We start from the raw sequence: 18,038 nt of genomic DNA on the forward strand, positions 1-18,038 counted from the left end.
CTCCAAGGGGTGTGGGCATGCTCAATTACTGTGAGGTTCCCCCCAGGGTCTGAAGTCACATCCTGTTCTCTCCACAGGGGGTGCACAATGGCGGCCATGCACTGGGAGGCACGCCGGAGATGGAATCTAGGAGGGCGACGTGAACCCACCAGTCATGAGGTAGGGTAGGTGTTAGGCTACGTCTGCATCATCAGCAATGACATGTGGAAAAGGGGGAGACCTCTTTGATGACTATTGAAGAGATGATGCTGAACGCTCACCCACCAGTCTAAATGACAGAACCTAGAAACTGTCAAAGCAGTCAATTCCATTCACCGCTAATCCAACAGCGGAAAAACACATGGTGAAACAAAACACATCACAAAGCGGTTTATACAGGTGGCTGATGAGAACTGTCTTATCAACATACAGGAGACAGCAAGGCCAGCCCCTGCAGAAGAGAGGAAACTTGTGGTGCCAACCATGCCAGTCTTGCCCCCTAAACCCCTGAACTCAGGTCGGACTCATTCATTAACTGGGAAGACTGGGGATTCTCTAATTCATTTTCTTTACTAAGTTTTTTATATCAATTTTACAGAGTTCTGGCACATTTATCTAACTTGTCTTTCTACGAGCAGATGAGGGGGCCAAGTGCTCATGTCAGCATACCATCAAAAAGTTGTACAAAGCCAAGATTGACAACAGATACTCTGTGAGTATTATTTTTTTATTACACTGATCACTCAATTATTACAATTAAACAAGAGAATTTGTATTTGCATCAGCTTCAATGATTTAAATAAAAAACACAGAGAGATACCATTGCACAGTATAGCCAAACCGGTTGCAAACGTCTTGGAGAAAATCTCATATACTATTCACTTACATCTTTTTCCGTTTCAGTCCATTCAGTACAACCAGCAGTGGTGAGGTCTGTCCAAAACCTGAATACCACATGACCACACACTACCTTGTCGTGAACGACTCTCCATGACAACGATAATGATTTATCTGTTGTTTCCTGCCTCGCTGGCAGGCAGAAAAAATGCCCTCATCAAAGGACAAAATTAAACAACAATGGAAGAAAACATTAAAAACTAAACAATTATATTCTTTGGTAAAGAGTCTTCCTCTCACTGACTATGGACATTTACATTTAGTCATTTAGCAGACGCTCTTATCCAGAGCGACTTACAGTAAGTACAGGGACATTCCCCCCAGGCAAGTAGGGTGAAGTGCCTTGCCCAAGGACACAACGTCAGTTGGCATGACCGGGAATCGAACTGGCAACCTTCGGATTACTAGCCCGATTCCCTCACCGCTCAGCCACCTGACAATGGACATTTCTTGTATCAAGTCACGTTAGACCTCATTTATTTACTATGTTACAGAGATATTTCGCTGTTATCGACTTCAAAGAATATGTGGACCTGGTCATGAAAATAAAGTGACAGCATTGAAGTGTGCAAAAATACATCATAGACCCAGTTACTCAAAAACGACCCCAAAATGACTGCTAGTGCAAAGTTTAGGCACATCATTCGCTTTTTACCAGAAGCACATCATTGAACATTTAAAACTATTACCTTGAAACTGTATGAAGAACAGTAATCATTTGCATTCTTTAAGAAAAAAGTATTAAGAAAGCATTAAAAAATACAGCATTCATTGAAATAAAAAAAAGTCTAAAACAATATGTTAAAGAGTGGCACACAGGATATAAACTTGGCATAATGGAAAATGGACTGCCTCTCCAATAATACAAATCAAAAGTGCAAAGGGGGCCTCCATTCATATTGTATCCCTTCAACACAACAAATCCCTTTCAGTAGAACATTCTAATAGTTTCACAGTTTGGCATAAAATAAAACTGAAAGCTCTGGGTTGTCATTGGATTAGACAATTGATTAATTTGGTACACTGCTGATGCAAGACACTTCCTGACAGCTTTCAGTTTCATCAGCTCATTATGGGATGTGGTGTGGTGGTGTTGGCTCCACAGTCTACATACTCAAACGTATCCCTTGACAACTGCTCTGAGTGGGCCAGGTAAGAAACATTCATGGTCATTCTGTGGATGGTAGAGCAAAACAAAATGTTAGAGGCTTACAATGACCAAAAACAAAGAGTTTTACTGCCTGGACCAGGTCAATGTCTGATCCCTATCTGGGGTTGGCACTGAATTTAGTTGGTTTATGATAGCTGCTCAGTTTTGTTTAAATTGTGTGATAAGAACATTTGAACCCAAGAGTGTGAAATACTTACTGCAAATGCAAAAACAATGTGTGGATCTTGATGGAGCTGGACTGGCAGTAATTACTGAAACAGAGATTCATATTATGCATATCATTCTTAAGAGTATTTTGATTCATTCAGTTGGTAGCGCCAAAGCAGACCACTTATTTTACTGTTGTTGCAGCCCATATTAAAAAGCCGTTCATATCATGGTCATGCGTTTACAATTCTATGTTTTACTCAGCTAAATATAATCATATCGATAACTATATTACTATATAGTTAAAATGCAAAAGTGTTCTTACTTCATGCCTGCATCATCAATCTTAACAGGTATGGTAATTGTATACTGTAGGATAAAAATTGGAAATGACAATCTTTTCATCAGAGGTTTAAAGAAAATGATTTCCATAAACGTCAAACTGTTCTTTATTGTTAACATTTATTTGATCTAAACTACTTAGCAATGGTTCAAACTAACCGCTCTTTGTGAAGATGGTTTAAGCGAGGTCATGTTAGATATCTTGATCCTTCCCTGAATCATTTTATTAATCAGCACTTGAACGTCAAAGTCAAGGATTTTAACTTCAAGAAAATTATTGTTGCTGATGTTGAGGACATTCTAGAAGAGAAAACATGTTGTTTAGTCACATGATCCTAAGACAATTAAATACGTTATTAAAGTGCATCATGCATTAAGGGCTGTGTCCGGAACTTACAGTGATCTGCATTTCCACTGAGTCTGGCATGAAGTAGACCATCACTGATTTCACAGACACAGGCAGAATGATTATACTCCGAGGGAAGAGGAAGAAGAGGATCAAACAGCAGAAGAAGAGACTCAAGGTCACTGAGATGAACACGTAGAGTTTCCTAGGAAAGGAGATAAACAAAATAAACAGCTTTTTCACAATAAGCCATATAACACAACTGGCTAAACACACATGGTTTGAATTCCGAGCTGATGTAGACATCGGTGGCTGGCGGTCTCTCACGTGTGTCTTGGTTTCAGTCTTTGGTCACTGCATGAGATGACGGCGACCAACTGGTCCTGATGTCCTGTAAGCACAGTGCAGAAATTGTAAAGCATTCTGGGGTTTCTTAACAACAAAGAAGTGAAAGTGGTCCACTTTCACTTCTCAATCTGGTTGAAACGCATTCTAGTGCGACGGATGCATCAAGACTTAAAAAATAAGAAAAAACATTACAGGAAAATAATACTAAAATCAATTTGAACTAAAACATATAAATACTATAAATCTATATAGTGAGCATATGCATTATGTCATAGTGTTAAAGTGCTTGCCAGTCTTGTGGATACCACACCTCTTGGAATGCGTCCAATGCCACGACAAGTTGGGCAGGTATCCCCCGTAATGTCACCATTGATGGCTCCATAAGGAGTCTGGTGTCCCATGATTTTCTTCTCCACATCTTTGTCCTCCATATTCCCTGTGTTCCTGGATGAGCTGACACAAACATACCATTATAGGCTACCAAGAACTACAACCTGCCTAACCGTTCTCCTCCAAGAACAATACTTTGCTAAATGCTTTTTTCCTCTTGAAGATCAACCGCGGTTGGCTCAATACCTTATGTTGGAGTGGAAGTCTATCTCCTAACCATGCACAGTGAGTGTGATGTAGTCCACTGTAATCCCTTGACTGGGTCAAAGAGAAGGCGTATCTGCTTTGCTCTAATGTGAGGGTATTATCCTGCTCATTATGACGGTCCATCAACCAGCGAGAGAAATCCCTTCTCTGCATTGTGGAAACAGCAGGAAGGCGAAGTTCACCTGCGTGTTCGCAGGGACCAACGAATTAAGATCCGATCAGTTTTGACGGATCTTGCTGATAATTTATGTAGGCTAGGCCCACGGCTCAGGAATTAGCCTCTAAAATGTATTTCTTATATGTCACTGGAAATATTTAGCACCTTTAAGAGGGTATAGGCCATGTAGCCCTATAGCAATTAGGGAATAGGTGGGTTACACTATATTTAGACAAGATGAACCCTACCTAAATGTAACACGTTGACAACATTTTCATGTATAGCATCGACTGCTAACATACAGGCTGGGTTGCATAATCGAAGAAACAATAATCGGAAAAACTGCTGACTGAAGTAAAACTATCGGACAATGCTCTTGGGATCCGTTCGAAAGTGCGCTCTTACCTTGCTCTTTCTTCTGGCATCAGGTCTTCATCACAATGTCAACATGTATATAAAATGTAGCCTACCATGAAATTACTAAAGTCGGAATAATATCCCAGCCCCGATACGAAAACAAACAACAATTCGCAACAATTGGAAATGTGCGGATGGTTCACTTCCTACTTCTGATGGTTTTACATGGGCATTCCTCAAATAGTTTGTGCTGCCACTTGGTGGTAGGCTTAATAAAATACAGTAATGTCATATAAATAACCGTTTACATGTTTATTTTACGTTTATATCTATATGCTCAACAATTTGGTAATTTTGATGCTCTGGTCCATATGCATTATTCTGAGACATTTAAATGAATATCTCCGTTGATTAAGGTTTCAGTCAAACTGTTGGTTATATCCTCTGCAAATGCACAAACCTATTGATCCGTCTTCTCAAATTCAGACATTCGTCTTACCACTCTCCAACGGTTCTAGTTTTTGCTGATAACGTAAACTAGCTTATATCTTCTTTCAGATCTCATATTCTGTATACATTAACAGGAAACAACCCAATATCCTTCAAATACAGAATGTACAGGACCATATGCAATAAAAACAACTGTAACAGTCATGTCATTTCAGTCATAGAGAAAGCTGTGCAATCATTTTATTGGCTGATTGACAAATGCAGAGTACCTTGACACTCAATCAAAGGAGATCCACTACCAAGCTATGTAAATAAATTCAGCATTTCTCTTAAGCATGATCCTATGAGTATACTATGACAACAGACAAAACAATCATATGTTCCCACTTACAAACCTCCAGTTTCTCTTGAAGCAAGACACACAAACACACACAGGATAATGGAACATAACAGGCATAAAATGGATATAATCGATACACTCTCACGATTACCAATGCAAAATCACCATACACATTTTTAGTAAGTTTTAATCAGTGACTATCTTTTTAAAAAAAAGAGGAAAAAATAACATACATACATAAAGAAAAACTTGTTTCCTTTAAGAAATTGAGGAATGTCTCTTAAAAGAGGTCTTGTAGGATTTTAGTGTGGTATCTAAAACATGATTGACTTGAAAAGGTGTATGAAAGATGCAAGCAGACATTTCCACCAAGGACACCAGTCCTCTTGACACTACAGGAACATGAATAGTCTCTGCGCTTGTACCTGACATGCAGGCATTTCCTAAAAAGCTGTAGAAAACTTCAGTCAGTGTCAACAGTCGGTTTCTTTTCCTCGTCTGAAGCCACTGTTCCTGATACATTCCACAAGTCGACATCTACAATAACAGTACTTTGATAGATACAAGATTGCATTGTTTAGGGCAGATCCACCACTACAGCTATCTAAGAGAGTAATCACAGGAATCAGAAATATCAGTTAATTTCTCATCCCGCCTACGTGCTTCCCCTTGAGTCTATCAATCAGAAAACAGAAGTATAGAAGAAGAGACTGTACAAAGCATTTCAGTATAACATTCACCCCCGTTCTCTCTCGAGGAGAGAAGCTAGCTTAGCCCTGTCAACAGGGAGGACAGACACGACACACAAAGCTTTGACTTCCTAGACACGTCACTGTAGTAAAGAACTCACCCACACCAACTCAAAGGAGCCGCACAATCAGTAAACCCTTCACTGCTACACACATTTGCCTCCGTGTTCCTTAACAACCTCTATGACCTAAAAGCCACAAAAATAAATTTGTATTGAATGCCAACGCTAGTTTATGTTAGGCCTAAATGAGTGTCCGGATAGGGGGCTGCAGCAGCTGGGTTAGTTTCAGGGGGAGAGGGGGTGTTGAGGGGGGGACCCCCTCAGTACTGCGTGGCTCCTCCCCCCTGGTTCTCCTCGGCCTCGGCCAGCTGGACCAGCGCGTTGACGGTGTGCAGCAGGTTGTAGCGGTGCTTCCTCAGGAGACGCTGGTTAAGCCTCTGGTCTCTGAAGCCCATCTCCAGCAGCACAGCCATCATGGAGGGGCTCTGGCTGGCGGGGTCGATGCCACGCTAAGGAGCAGGAGAGGACTGGTTACAGGAGGAGCGTTACCCTCTGGGTTATGGTACTCTAAAGACTCCTGAACCCACGGGGGATTCAAACGGCTCATTGGCTTCAGAGTGAGGCACGTTGTAAGCAGCGTACCAGCTCATTCTGGTCCAATTCAGCTCGCCAACACTGACACACGTGAGATGAACACAGTTCATACTACAGGGGGTACCTGGGTGGAGCAGCTCGGCCCAGTGAAGAGAGCTTTGTATGCGGACGCAGCGACAGAGAGGGCCCCCTTGACCAGTCCTTCTGTGATTCCCCCTTGGCCCCTGCCCAAATACAGGACGACGTGGTTAACTGCTGTTTTGCACAACAGTAACTGCAACATGTTATGTCGAATATTTCGGAAGTAATATCCCCACTGAAGCAAGTGTGTGTTTTGGTTTTGAAGACTGTTTTGGGGAATGTCAGTGGATTCATACCTAGGTTGCAGGGAGTTGCAGGCCCTGGGGTTGTATGTTTGAAATGCACTGATTGAGCCTGCTGGTCTGGTTGGACCTGATACTGACATGGAGGAAGAAAAGTGACAGAACACACATATATATACACACACACACACACACACACACACACAGCAGTGAGCAAAGATGTTTTTCTGAGGCAACCATTCTTTAAAGTACAGTGACACTCTCTCCACAAATAGGAACACAAGTTTCATCCTTTGATGCACGCAAAGTCAGATCCTTATAAATAAAAAAAGTTTACACTGTAAGCTAAATGTAGAAACCGCAAAGAATATGATTCTTTGTTAAAGTAGGTTGAGGTTCTTTTACAGTGTTCAGCTGTTTCCTGCAGTTAAACTTCAAAAAGAAAAACAAAAAAACAAATATTTTCTGAAGAGGCTTCCTGTGGTCAAACCAAGACCAACACTCACCATGCAAGTGTACGGCTGGTTGGCATTGCTCAATAGGCCCAGACACTGGTGGACTGGGCCCTGCTACGTACAACTCCTCCGACCTGAGAGACAAAAAAACAACATGGCATGACACATGCAGGTGTAGGATTTCTACAGAAGTTATTGAGACTTTAAATTCATGGTTGTAATGGTGAACTTGATCAAAATAAACACCCCGGACTTGACTGCATTACAGTTGTGTCATGATGCCCGTCACGGGCGGTTTTAGGCACGGGCGGACCGGGCAGCCGCCCGGGGCGGCATTTTTTTATGTCACGTGGGGGGCGCACGAGCATAAAATAAATAAATAAAAATCTCTGCGCCGCGAAGCGGTTTTCTCTTTTCTATCATTTCACTGTGTGGGGAATTGGCAAATTGGCGCCCCCTTCAGGCAGCTGCAGGCACCCCTGCTTGCTGAGAAGCTGTGTGAAAAAAGGGGAGGGGGACAGACAGCTCACCTGACTGGGTCTCCCAAATGGAACGGACAAGGAGGGGGGGGGGGTCCACTGTATAGTGCAATACTCTAAATTAGTGGGCTAAAGTCAGTTGCACCTCGACTTTCTTCCAAATAACGCACATTTCATTCATAATATTATAAATATAGGACTAAAGTTCCTGCACATTTTTGTTTTTTTTAATTGTGTGAAATGGCTAATAAAAATATGTGACACAAAACGATTGTGGTCACCAAGGTGAATTGGTTTAGTCTTGACTTCTGGTCGTGAGTGATAGTGTTGGGGGGATGGGAAATCTGTTGACTGTTGAGTGCCAAAGAAGATGGACAGGAAAAGGTCAAGTAAGCCATCAGGTGCCCAATTTCGAAAAAAAAGAAAAGAAGAAGAGGAGAAACGAGAAAAATATAAAGGTATGCAAATATGTCTCTGTATGATTATTACGGTATCCATGTCATGAATGAAGGGCTAATGTTAATTGGTGGGTATAGGCTAACTCTTACGTTTGTTAGCCTTTTTGCTATGATGCTTGCTATGCAACAACAATATTTCGGTTTTAACTCAACAAACACGAGATAACATTTCACCATAATAGTGTGCTTTGCAACCAAACTGTTACAAGTTCAGTTATTATTTATTTTCATTATTTAGGTCAGGCCCTGTAATTAGCCAACGGAATTTTCAAATCTGTAGGTAGTTTCAAAGACGAACATTTGCTATTTGCTACAACTATATTTCGTGACAAAGTATAGTTTAACATCATAACTAAAAGTGTTCCTCCCTAAAAGTTATATTAATATAGCATGTAATAACAGACATTTAGCGTGTAAGGGCATGTTTATGTAACCCTCCTATTATGTTTGGTGTCAATTTGACCCCAGGCTGTTTTAGCTGTAGCTGTATAGAACATAATCGGTCTTACCATAACAGCCTTTTGATTTCACTGGGGGGGGGAGGGGGGGGGGGGCGCGAAGGGCGTCTCGCCCTGGGTGTAATTCAATGTAGAACCGCCACTGATGCCCGTTGTGCAGAACTGACCTGGGTGAGTAGAGGACAGCAGGGGGCAGTAGAGAGACAGGCGGAGGCGCCACCTCAGGGGTGAGGGGAACAGCATCCAGGGTCTGGGAGGCACACAGCATCTGGTTGACGCTGTCGTCCACAGCCGGTGCCGTCGCCGCAACCTCTGACCCCTCCTGCCCCTCCCCCTCCGGCGTGGCCCTATCCAGCTCCTCCGGCTCAGGCTCCTCCCCTTCCGTGGTGGCCGCGGCCAATCCGGACAGGGAGAGGGCGGAGCTGTACATGGACTCGCCCAATGGCCTGCTGGTGTCGAAGCAGTCGGGCAGGACGATGATGTAGCTGTCGCAGGAGGATGCAGACGAGACCTGGCTGCTCACCTCGTCCCAGTCCTCCTCCTCCTCCTCCTCTCTCTTTCCTTCTCTCGCCTCCTTCTCTTCTTTTCGCTCTTCTTTCCCCAAAACCTTCTCCTCCTTCGACCTCAGTGCACTGAGGTCTTTGCGTGCGTCAATCTCTGGGATTAAATGTGCCTCTAACGAAAACAGATCAAGAAAAACACAGAAGGTTTGATACAGCCGGCGCGGTCGTGTTTGCCATGTGGTCAACTGTCTTTGTTAACATCATACACAAGACGTTTCAAGACCAAAGACTCCACTGTAGATGAATACTGTGTGTACAGATATAGATGGGTACAATGTGAGGCAGAGGTGGTGGTGTTCTCACCTACCTGGGACAGTCTCCTGCAGCAGTGTGATCTGAGGAAGCCTCAGAGTTGGCTTCTGGCCTGTCATCTCCCCATCCGCCTCCGCCTCGATCTCCTTCCTCTCCACCACTTTCCTCATGAAGCCTGTCCCCTGTGTTATAGCTGTGAGAGCTTTTCAAAATAAAAGACACTGTATATTGAGTCTGCCGATGAAACAACAATCACGGCACACAACTCCGCTGAATGATCTCTCTGATCTCTGACTTAGGTCAGCCGGACAGAAGATGGGGCGTCTGACCTTTAGGAATGCGGAGGCTGGGCTGGACCCTCCGCAGGGGCTTGTGGTCCGGAGCCTCCTCCAGGGTCAGAGAACGGATGATGGTCTCGCAGAGGAACTGGGCTCCGCTGATGTCCTCGTCGACTTCCTCGTGGTTACCATGGTCACTCTGCTCTCTCTGGGGCCTTGGTTTTGCTCCTGAACACAGCACAGCCAGGGGGGCTGCCGCTTAGAGTTCAGTTGATACTGTTGAAAATGTAGGGCTTCAACAGGCCATGTTTTTTTGTCAAGTCTGTTGGGCTGTCACCTGCCATCTTACCAAGTAAGTGCTGGACCTCAGAGTCAGCTGGCATCAGTGCAGGGGCTGGTCTCTCCAGCGCAGGGCCATCGTGAGGTAGAGGGGACATGCAGGGGGTCAAATCTAACAATCACACAAACAGACACCATGTTACAAGTTGAAAAACATAGTAAAATGTGTTTATAGCTAAATATATATATATATATATATATATATATATATAGTGCAGGCATGTATTATGTATTTATATTATTGTGTATTATGTATATCTCACCGACTGGAGTGTTGGTTGGAACTTTCTCCAATTCTTGCACAATATTTATATCCAATAACTCAAAGGACAGCAGATCCTGAAAATACAATAAACAACACAGTGAGTCAATGAGCGCAGCACTAAAGAACTGCTGTGTATTTCACCATACAGGTGATGTTTTGTGTGATTAGTATCTAGTTATTCTTTATATTTTCAGATAAAACAAACATTTCTTACATAAAAAAATCTAAAAACATAACTTGGGTTGACATGGTCAGGGACGGCACCCCTCTCACCTGTGCAGTGAGCAGGTCCACAGAAGGAAAGTAGTAATCTCTCTGGAGGTTTCTAAACCGGCCTGTACCACTGTCTCTGGAGCTGAGGGGGGGCCTCTCTGTCTCCACAGGTCTCAGGTCCTCCTTCTAGATCACACAACAGCATCTCATGAGCATGTGAAAAATTAAAAAATAAACACTGATTGTTCTTTGTGTATCTAAAAAGGAAATGGTGACTTGCCAGCCTTTTGCTCTGAGGACCATAGCTGTTGCAGCAGGTGCTGGGGTCCACCACGATACTGCACCACACCCGGGGGCCGAACTGCCCCCCACAGTGCACTAGACGCCAGTGGGAGGTGTAGGTGCCTTCCATCACCGGGGCGAGAAAGGTCACGCTGACCACGCCCATCTGACCAGGCTGCAGCAGAGGCACTGCCACCTCACGCTTCTCTTCTGATGCCAGGCCCAGGTTTCCCCACATGAACTTCAGCTAGACACACACACAAACACAGTACAGATAAACATGCACAAAAAAGCACACACAATGACACAGGCACAAGGACATCAAGCCCAAACACCAGCACTTGAAGAGAGCACTTGGGACTAATATTCTGAAAATGTGTCGGAAAGCGCAAGTGGCGATGGGTAAATAGAATCCTTCAGATTTAGGTGTTAACTTCTAGTATTCAGGTGAGGTGGTAGTGAGGTAGGGACTGACACTGGAGGAACAGTATCGGTTGAAGGGACAGCCTGTCTTCCTGAAGGTACCTTGGTCTCTGAGGTCCAGCTGATGGTGCCAGAGTTCCTCATCTTCCAGTACTTGATGAACTTGGTGCCAGGCTCAAGACGGGTCCCGTCCGGCAGATTTTCATCCAGAAACAAGGCAGCCATTGTGGGCACCAAGGTGGAGTGGGAGACCTCGGGACCCCTAGTTTCAAGTGTACAGAGCATTGTTGAAAACAGCCCTGGGCTTCACACCCACCTCTTTGTTTCGCTACGAATCAAAAAAGCAGGATCCTTTTTTTGCAGCTCAAAAGCAATTAGAAAATCTATGAAGCAGCAGCAGTTTCAAATGAGGTAGTTCCAAAATCCACCATCAGCCAGCGATAAACTCATACAGACTATTACAAAGATCAGATGGCATTTTTTTTTTTTTTTTTTTTTCTTGAGAAAAGACTTTGTCTCCATGCTGGGTCTAGAGCACCCAGCACTCTCAGACGCCTTCCCGAGGTGGCGCTTACTCTGGACTGGAGGGCTGGGGGTCTGGTGCAGGGCCTGGAGCTGGCTCTGGGGCAGGGTCAGGGTCAAGGGCTGGAGCCTGGGTGGAGGCTGCCATGCTGGGCCTGCTTGTGGAGGTGGTGGGGCCGCTCCACTGCAGGCCCCTCTTCTCCAGCCTCAGTTTCTTCTTGATCTCCTTCACTTCCGCCTTGAGCTGCCTCCTCTCAGCTTTGAGTCGCTGTCGTTCTGCCTTGCGCACAGTCCTGTCTCCTCGCCTAGGGAACCTGGGACAAAAATATGTTACATGAATGGTGAACTCTGTTTAATAAAAAGATAGGGCTCAAGAATTGTTATTGAATAAGGCCGAATGTTGAATAAAGGGATAGATTATCCAATTGTTTTACCTAAATTCTCCTGACATCCCATGCTCAGGAATGGAAAGCGGGGTCTTAGTTCTCACCAGGTTGTGGCTGGGGTCATGGCTATGTCTACACAACTCACATAGAATGCAGGATGGACAAACACTGAGGTAAAAAATGACAAACATGACAAACAGATTAGACAGATACAGATTAGAGACAACGTGAAACATATATCACACATTACATTTTAATGAAAAAAAAAAAAAAAGGGGAAATGGTTAAGTATTGGTTTGTCCTGATGACATCATAGTGCAATTTTCTTCTGGCAGCGCAGTGAGCGCTGGTGCTGTGATGCTGTCCTCACCTGCACTTGTACGCTCCCTCTGAGGTTAGCTTCTTGCAGCTGCTGCAGGCAGGGGTGTAGCCACAGGCCGAGTTAGTGGAGGAGCCAACTTTTAACCCCTGGGCAACATCGCCTCCCACCGCCCCGAGATCTTCTGAAGGCCCATCAGGGACTTTGTGGGTGCAGCACTGGCCCGAGAAGTCATTACACATCCTCTCCACTACCTCTTTCACCACCTCGTCCTTGAACTGTCAGGGAGGGGACCAGAAACAACGTCACTGACTACGCTGACACGCAGTCGCAGAGCAGGTTTTTGTTTACCGCTTCTCAATACGTGACTCACCTTCTCCATGTAGGATCTGAACCACACTGGTGGAGGTTCGTCCTCTGGTTTGGTGACCTTGCTGTCCTTTAAAGCAACCTAGACAACCAGAAAATGTGTTCTCACTCATCTACACGACACAAAAATCCCCCCAAATAATCATTTAATAGCAATTTATCCTCCCCCCCAAAAATAACTGACCGCATCTTTCTCAGGGGTGACCTGTGTTCCCTTGTCCACTGTCTTGACTCTGGAGGGGTACGGTGGCGCCGGCCGGAGATCCCCCTTGAGCTCCTTCACCTCAGTCTTCGGAGGCCCACTGCAAGCCTGGCCCTTCATCTTGTAAATGTTCATGTGCAACTGGTTCCCCTGCTTCTCAGCACTCTGGAACGATCACGTGCAACATGCCAATGACACGTAATTTGCATTTAACCTTCAGGAAAACATCTCATATATGTTTGCTCTTTTGTGATGTGCAAAACAACATGTTACTACCTTGACAGCCTCTTCATATTCCTCTGGAGAAAAAATAGACAATCACAAGTTCTTCTGATTGAGTGAACGTTCCTCTTGGATAAAACCCAATAAAAAACTAATTGTATAAACTAAGTTAATACACTGTATACATACCTTGACTGTTAATGGAAATCTGAAAAAGACAATGTTCATTTCAAGACATTATTACAGAATATCTTACGTTGTATCTTAAATGAACAAACTTAGCGTTTGAACTTAAAAGTACTTTGTTGTCCCATGCATTTGTATTATAGTTAATACAGTACAAGTGATCTGTCCAAGAGGTAGAAAACAGTTATGGCAGTTTCATCCACAAACAAGACACTCACCTCCTCATTGTCTTCATCAAAGTATTTCACTTGAAAGTGGCTGATGCCATATGACGCTTTAATCTGAAGATTTAATGATATTTATACGATTTTACAGTCCATGTAAACCGTATGAATGGGTCAACAAAAAGATCAGCAAATACGAGCATACAACATAGCTAGCTAGCTAGTTACTAGGTTACGACTCGAGTAAAGTCAAGATTGGTAAACCGTAAGTTACATCGTGGACCTAGATTGCAAAAGTTTGTAAACAGAGATGGATTGTATTGAAATCCGGCAATGTGTGATAATTGTGGCAAAAAAATAAAATAAATATTCGAGACACGTCCTTCAATGTTTCTATAGCTTGGGCCTACATGCAGACAACCAAGAGAAAGGCAAGCGTCAAACTGCGCCAGCTCTGCTTACCCAGGCTTCCACCGACTCCCACTCCGATTTGTCCAGATCAGGTGCCACAAATCTTTTTACATTTCCCCTGAAATTTACTTTAATAGTAACGGGGAGCCCCATGTCTGATTGAGGCGCCTAATTAATAGCAGTCATGAACGAAAACGGGACAGTTTGATTCTTAACCCTCGTCTATCTTCTTGTTTACATCGTCAGCTGCGTTTGAGAAAAATACGATGACGCGATTAATGCACATGGGTGCGCATGCGCATTGATCTCTTGTTTAGTCGCTTATTGATTGTGTCATCTTTAAGCTCACACAAGTGTGGCTGACAAAGTGGGAAAGCCACACACGTTTAGTCCTAGAATTGAATGTTGTGAGGACAATCGTACTTTCCTCGTTTCTGAATATATAAAATGTCTTCTCTTCTTAAGGTGGACAATGAAATCAAAACCAAGGTAAAGGTCTAAACTCACCAGCTCTACAAGGGGTGCGATAGCCTAAATGTTGTAGGCAGTTGGATAGCAAGCTAGCTACTGTCTGCGAGCCACACATAAGTTAATCAGTTTAAGGCCAGCTAGCTAGCTAGCTAATTTGAGTGACTCAGGATAACCCTTTTCCCGCCCTCGCCTCAGAGCTAAGCATGTCAAACTTCCAAATATGTGCTTCTCACTGAATAAAAGAACATGAAGTTCCTGATTTATTTTAATTGAATTTTTCAAAAGCAAGCATGAGAGGAAGCACCTGGCATGAAAACGGCACCATGTTTTAGGCCACATTATTACCTAGCTAGCTACTAGTTGGAACGATGTGTAGCTTGAGCCTTTTAGGAGTAAGCTAGCTGGGACAGGCTATCATAGCTAGAACTAGCTAGATAAGTGTTCTGGTCAGTCTAGACGAGGGTGAAGTGATATCTTGGTGTGTGATTTGTAATCTAACACTACTTGCTGTAGATCTTTGCTGGTTTTATTATTTGGTGTCAAATGATGCCAATTGTTTTTGCAGGTTGACGCTTTTAGGGAGCGAATCACTGGAGAAGTGAGTTTACTTTGTTTATTTAGTGGAATTGTGTGCTCTTTGGTTGTGTGTTTACGCGTAACCATGAGCAGTGGTCTTAACGTAGCTCAATCTACTTTTATATATCACCTCAAAACGGCATCAACCTGAACTGTATGTTCCTACAGGCAGAGAACCTAGTTGCAAATTTCTTCCCCAAAAAATTACTGGAACTCGACCATTTCCTTAAGGTGAGCTTGTTCTCCACAACACATTAGTAGCTATACACTTTTCACAACCTCTGTCAGTGGTTCTTAACCCTGTCCTGCATGTTCTAGATGTTTCTTGGCTCCAACACACCTGATTCAAATGCATGCTCGTTACCAGGCTTCTACAGAGCTAGATAACGGCCCATTTATCAGGTGCGGGAGTCAGGTGGCTGAGCGGTTAGAGAATCGGGCTAGTAATCAGAGGGTCGCCGGTTCGATTCCTGGCTGTGTCAAATGACGTTGTGTCCTAGGGCATGGCACTTCACCCTACTTGCCTTGGGGGAATGTCCCTGTACTTACTGTAAGTTGCTCTGGATAAGAGCGTCTGCTAAAGGACTAAATGTAAATGTAAGAAACATCTAGAACATGCAGGACAGGGGTTCCCTGAGGACAGGGTTAAGAACCACTGCTCTATGCAGATCTTTCCTGCACAGTGTTGTAGTTTTGCTTTTCTGGCTTCCTTGGTTTCTATCCAGCTGGCCACTCTATGTTTTTAGTCCTGACCAAAGGGAATGAAATGGAGTATGAATAGTTTGTTGTGTCTTCCAGGATCCCATCTTAAACATCTGTGAGCTGAAGGAGATCCACTCTGAGATTAACCTCACAGTGCCAGACCCTATTCTACTGTCAGACCTTCACGACGGGCTTGAAGCGGTGAGAACGGAAATCTTCATTTTTGAAAGCACCCTATTCATAACATGTGTAAATTGCCTGCGTCCATCAGGGTTGTGAAATTGGAAAACTATTACTGTCCTTGTAGCAAAATGCCAAGAAAAGAAAGATGGGTGATGGACCTGGAGATATGGGTGAGTTCACAACCTTACTTTCCCACACAGACACACCTACGTAATATGCAAAGTTGGCAAATAACTGATTCTAGACTAATACCGTTCTTCTTCCCTTCCTTGCGTTTAGTGGCTGGTACTAAGGTGTTTGTCATGCCTGGCGGCATGATGAAGAGTAACGGAAAGCTTGTGGACCTGATTGAGAAGGTGAAACCAGAGATCAGGACCCTCATAGAGAAGTGTAATACAGTAAGTTGATCTCCCACATTGACAGAGCTCGTATCTGTATGCAAGGTCTGGCTGTGCACACAACATGCCATTTCCTTCCATCATTCCAATAGATTTGTCTTTTGTTCTTCAGGTCAAAATGTGGGTTCAGTTGCTTATCCCAAGAATAGAAGATGGTAACAACTTCGGAGTATCAATTCAGGTGCTCCATGCAGCCTTTTCCCCGTCAGTTTGTCTGGACTAAATTTTTCAAACCAGCTACCGTAACGTTACTCACAGTGATGTCTCTCCCCTCAGGAGGAGACGGTAGCTGAGCTGAGGACTGTGGAGGGAGAGGCAGCGTCTTACCTCGACCAGATATCGAGGTAGCTATGAGGCTAGGCAGGCCATGCTAGGCCTGCTAGCCAGGCCATGCTAGGCCTGCTAGCCAGGCCATGCTAGGCCTGCTAGCCAGGCCATGCTAGGCCTGCTAGCCAGGCCATGCTAGGCCTGCTAGCCAGGCCATGCTAGGCCTGCTAGCCAGGCCATGCTAGGCCTGCTAGCCAGGCCATGCTAGGCCTGCTAGCCAGGCCATGCTAGGCAGACACGGCCTTGCACTCTGCACACAAGCCATGGCTTTTATGACAATTCCTTCTCTCTTCTCCATAGATACTATATTACAAGGGCAAAGCTAGTGTCCAAAATAGCCAAATATCCACACGTGGTGAGTATTGTCTGTGTCATTTCCTTTGTCTTTAGAGAAAAGGTCAGTGTTGGCGCAGTGTTTCTTCTGGCTCCTCACCCGTGTGTCTTGCCTCCCACGCAGGAGGATTATCGGCGCACAGTAACAGAGATAGACGAGAAGGAGTACATCAGCCTCAAGATCATAGTTTCAGAGCTCAGAAATCAATATGTAAGTCAACGGCATACAATATTCTCATCACCCATTTCCTGTGATGGCATGAAATGCAAATCCATGAGATGGCAACTCAATTCCGATTTCTCATCTGACGCAGGTAACGTTACATGACATGATTCTGAAGAACATTGAGAAGATCAAGAGGCCAAGGAGCAGTAACACAGATGCATTATATTAAAACTTATTGGCCCCTCCCACCACCTCTATCACCCCTTCTCCCTTTCCTCTCCCTGCCATGCTGTTAAACAAGTGGTCTACAGGAGCATAGAGCTAGACTTGACTCTTAACTGTTCAGTACAATCCAGAAACCATTGCCTCAGTAGACGTTAACCCTGACCCTTTCTTTCATTTGAATTGTAAAATATTGTCCTTGTTTTAAACCCCTATGAAGAATACTCTTAACGGACCGAGAGGTGCGTCTCTAGAAAAGTGCTATGTGTTTTTTAAATTTAATTAAAAACATTTTGTCCATGGGACTCTGTTCACTAATTTGTGAAAAATATTTGTTCATATGGTTCTGTTACTGAGTAATCGGATTATTTGACAGATTTCTGCATTCGTTGGAAGTGTTTTGCAGCCATCTGTGGAGGATTTTTAAGAAACATTTCTCAAAATTCTCTTCGTCAGTTAGTGTACAAAATGAGCTGTCTGCTGTACCTGGATTTCCAGACAGAACATGTCTGAAGCTTGTCGTGACAGTTTTAGCAGCAGCACCATTCTACTTGAGGCCAATAAAAGCTTTTATAAAATGCTTGGAATTAATTTACTGATTTGAAGTACATAATT

General features: G+C 43.9%; 3 protein-coding genes across 7 annotated transcripts; 1 reads left to right on the forward strand and 2 right to left on the reverse strand.

The window, feature by feature from the left end:
- Positions 1 to 674: 674 nt before the first annotated feature.
- On the reverse strand, positions 675 to 4,583 carry tmem106a (transmembrane protein 106A). 2 transcript variants are annotated; one of them, XR_009931953.1, is made up of 9 exons: positions 4,390 to 4,583; positions 3,541 to 3,683; positions 3,210 to 3,273; positions 2,934 to 3,087; positions 2,696 to 2,836; positions 2,520 to 2,563; positions 2,245 to 2,298; positions 1,310 to 2,050; positions 675 to 1,115 (listed from the first exon to the last, which is right to left on the reverse strand). XR_009931953.1 is itself a non-coding variant. In XM_062475539.1 (8 exons), exons 1-8 carry the CDS (start codon positions 4,407 to 4,409, stop codon positions 1,939 to 1,941), a joined length of 732 nt encoding a protein of 243 aa, XP_062331523.1. In that variant the 5' UTR covers positions 4,410 to 4,583; the 3' UTR covers positions 675 to 1,938. The 2 variants fall into 2 exon arrangements, 1 of the variants encoding a protein (XP_062331523.1); XM_062475539.1 differs by having other exon boundaries at positions 675 to 2,050.
- A 416-nt stretch (positions 4,584 to 4,999) lies between these two features.
- On the reverse strand, positions 5,000 to 14,322 carry nbr1a (NBR1 autophagy cargo receptor a). Of its 4 annotated transcripts, none has more exons than XM_062475536.1 (21): positions 14,097 to 14,322; positions 13,689 to 13,751; positions 13,474 to 13,492; positions 13,339 to 13,361; positions 13,045 to 13,227; positions 12,865 to 12,942; positions 12,543 to 12,769; positions 12,221 to 12,340; positions 11,840 to 12,100; positions 11,367 to 11,526; positions 10,840 to 11,088; positions 10,620 to 10,745; positions 10,345 to 10,420; positions 10,092 to 10,193; positions 9,794 to 9,994; positions 9,520 to 9,666; positions 8,817 to 9,324; positions 7,306 to 7,388; positions 6,854 to 6,929; positions 6,601 to 6,700; positions 5,000 to 6,391 (listed from the first exon to the last, which is right to left on the reverse strand). In XM_062475536.1, exons 1-21 carry the CDS (start codon positions 14,196 to 14,198, stop codon positions 6,203 to 6,205), a joined length of 3,093 nt encoding a protein of 1,030 aa, XP_062331520.1. In that variant the 5' UTR covers positions 14,199 to 14,322; the 3' UTR covers positions 5,000 to 6,202. The 4 variants fall into 4 exon arrangements, 3 of the variants coding, with proteins under 3 accessions (XP_062331520.1, XP_062331519.1, XP_062331521.1); XM_062475535.1 differs by having other exon boundaries at positions 6,854 to 6,935; XM_062475537.1 differs by having other exon boundaries at positions 6,854 to 6,935; positions 9,794 to 9,970; positions 14,097 to 14,321.
- Positions 14,323 to 14,377: 55 nt separating this feature from the next.
- Positions 14,378 to 18,003, forward strand: psme3 (proteasome activator subunit 3). Its single transcript, XM_062475538.1, has 11 exons — positions 14,378 to 14,534; positions 15,082 to 15,114; positions 15,261 to 15,323; positions 15,891 to 15,995; positions 16,102 to 16,147; positions 16,257 to 16,375; positions 16,488 to 16,556; positions 16,652 to 16,719; positions 17,003 to 17,057; positions 17,160 to 17,246; positions 17,350 to 18,003. Exons 1-11 carry the CDS (start codon positions 14,493 to 14,495, stop codon positions 17,428 to 17,430), a joined length of 768 nt encoding a protein of 255 aa, XP_062331522.1. The 5' UTR covers positions 14,378 to 14,492; the 3' UTR covers positions 17,431 to 18,003.
- The last annotated feature ends 35 nt before the right edge of the window (positions 18,004 to 18,038 follow it).

Source organism: Osmerus eperlanus, chromosome 12, assembly GCF_963692335.1.
Source record: "Osmerus eperlanus chromosome 12, fOsmEpe2.1, whole genome shotgun sequence".
Classification (NCBI taxonomy): Eukaryota; Metazoa; Chordata; class Actinopteri; order Osmeriformes; family Osmeridae; genus Osmerus; species Osmerus eperlanus.

Coding starts and splice junctions, on each gene's coding strand:
- nbr1a (XM_062475535.1), bottom strand. CDS start 14,198: ATGGGGCTCCCCGTTACTATTAAAGTAAATTTCAGGGGAAATGTAAAA. Junction 12,341..12,542: donor GAGGGAGCGTACAAGTGCAG/GTGAGGACAGCA, acceptor TTTTTACCTCAG/TGTTTGTCCATCCTGCATTC. Junction 9,667..9,793: donor CAGCCTCCGCATTCCTAAAG/GTCAGACGCCCC, acceptor TATTTTGAAAAG/CTCTCACAGCTATAACACAG.
- tmem106a (XM_062475539.1), bottom strand. CDS start 4,409: ATGCCAGAAGAAAGAGCAAG. Junction 3,684..4,389: donor ATGCCAGAAGAAAGAGCAAG/GTAAGAGCGCAC, acceptor TGTTTGTGTCAG/CTCATCCAGGAACACAGGGA. Junction 3,088..3,209: donor AGACTGAAACCAAGACACAC/GTGAGAGACCGC, acceptor CTCCTTTCCTAG/GAAACTCTACGTGTTCATCT.
- psme3 (XM_062475538.1), top strand. CDS start 14,493: ATGTCTTCTCTTCTTAAGGTGGACAATGAAATCAAAACCAAG. Junction 15,115..15,260: donor GGGAGCGAATCACTGGAGAA/GTGAGTTTACTT, acceptor ATGTTCCTACAG/GCAGAGAACCTAGTTGCAAA. Junction 15,324..15,890: donor AACTCGACCATTTCCTTAAG/GTGAGCTTGTTC, acceptor TGTGTCTTCCAG/GATCCCATCTTAAACATCTG.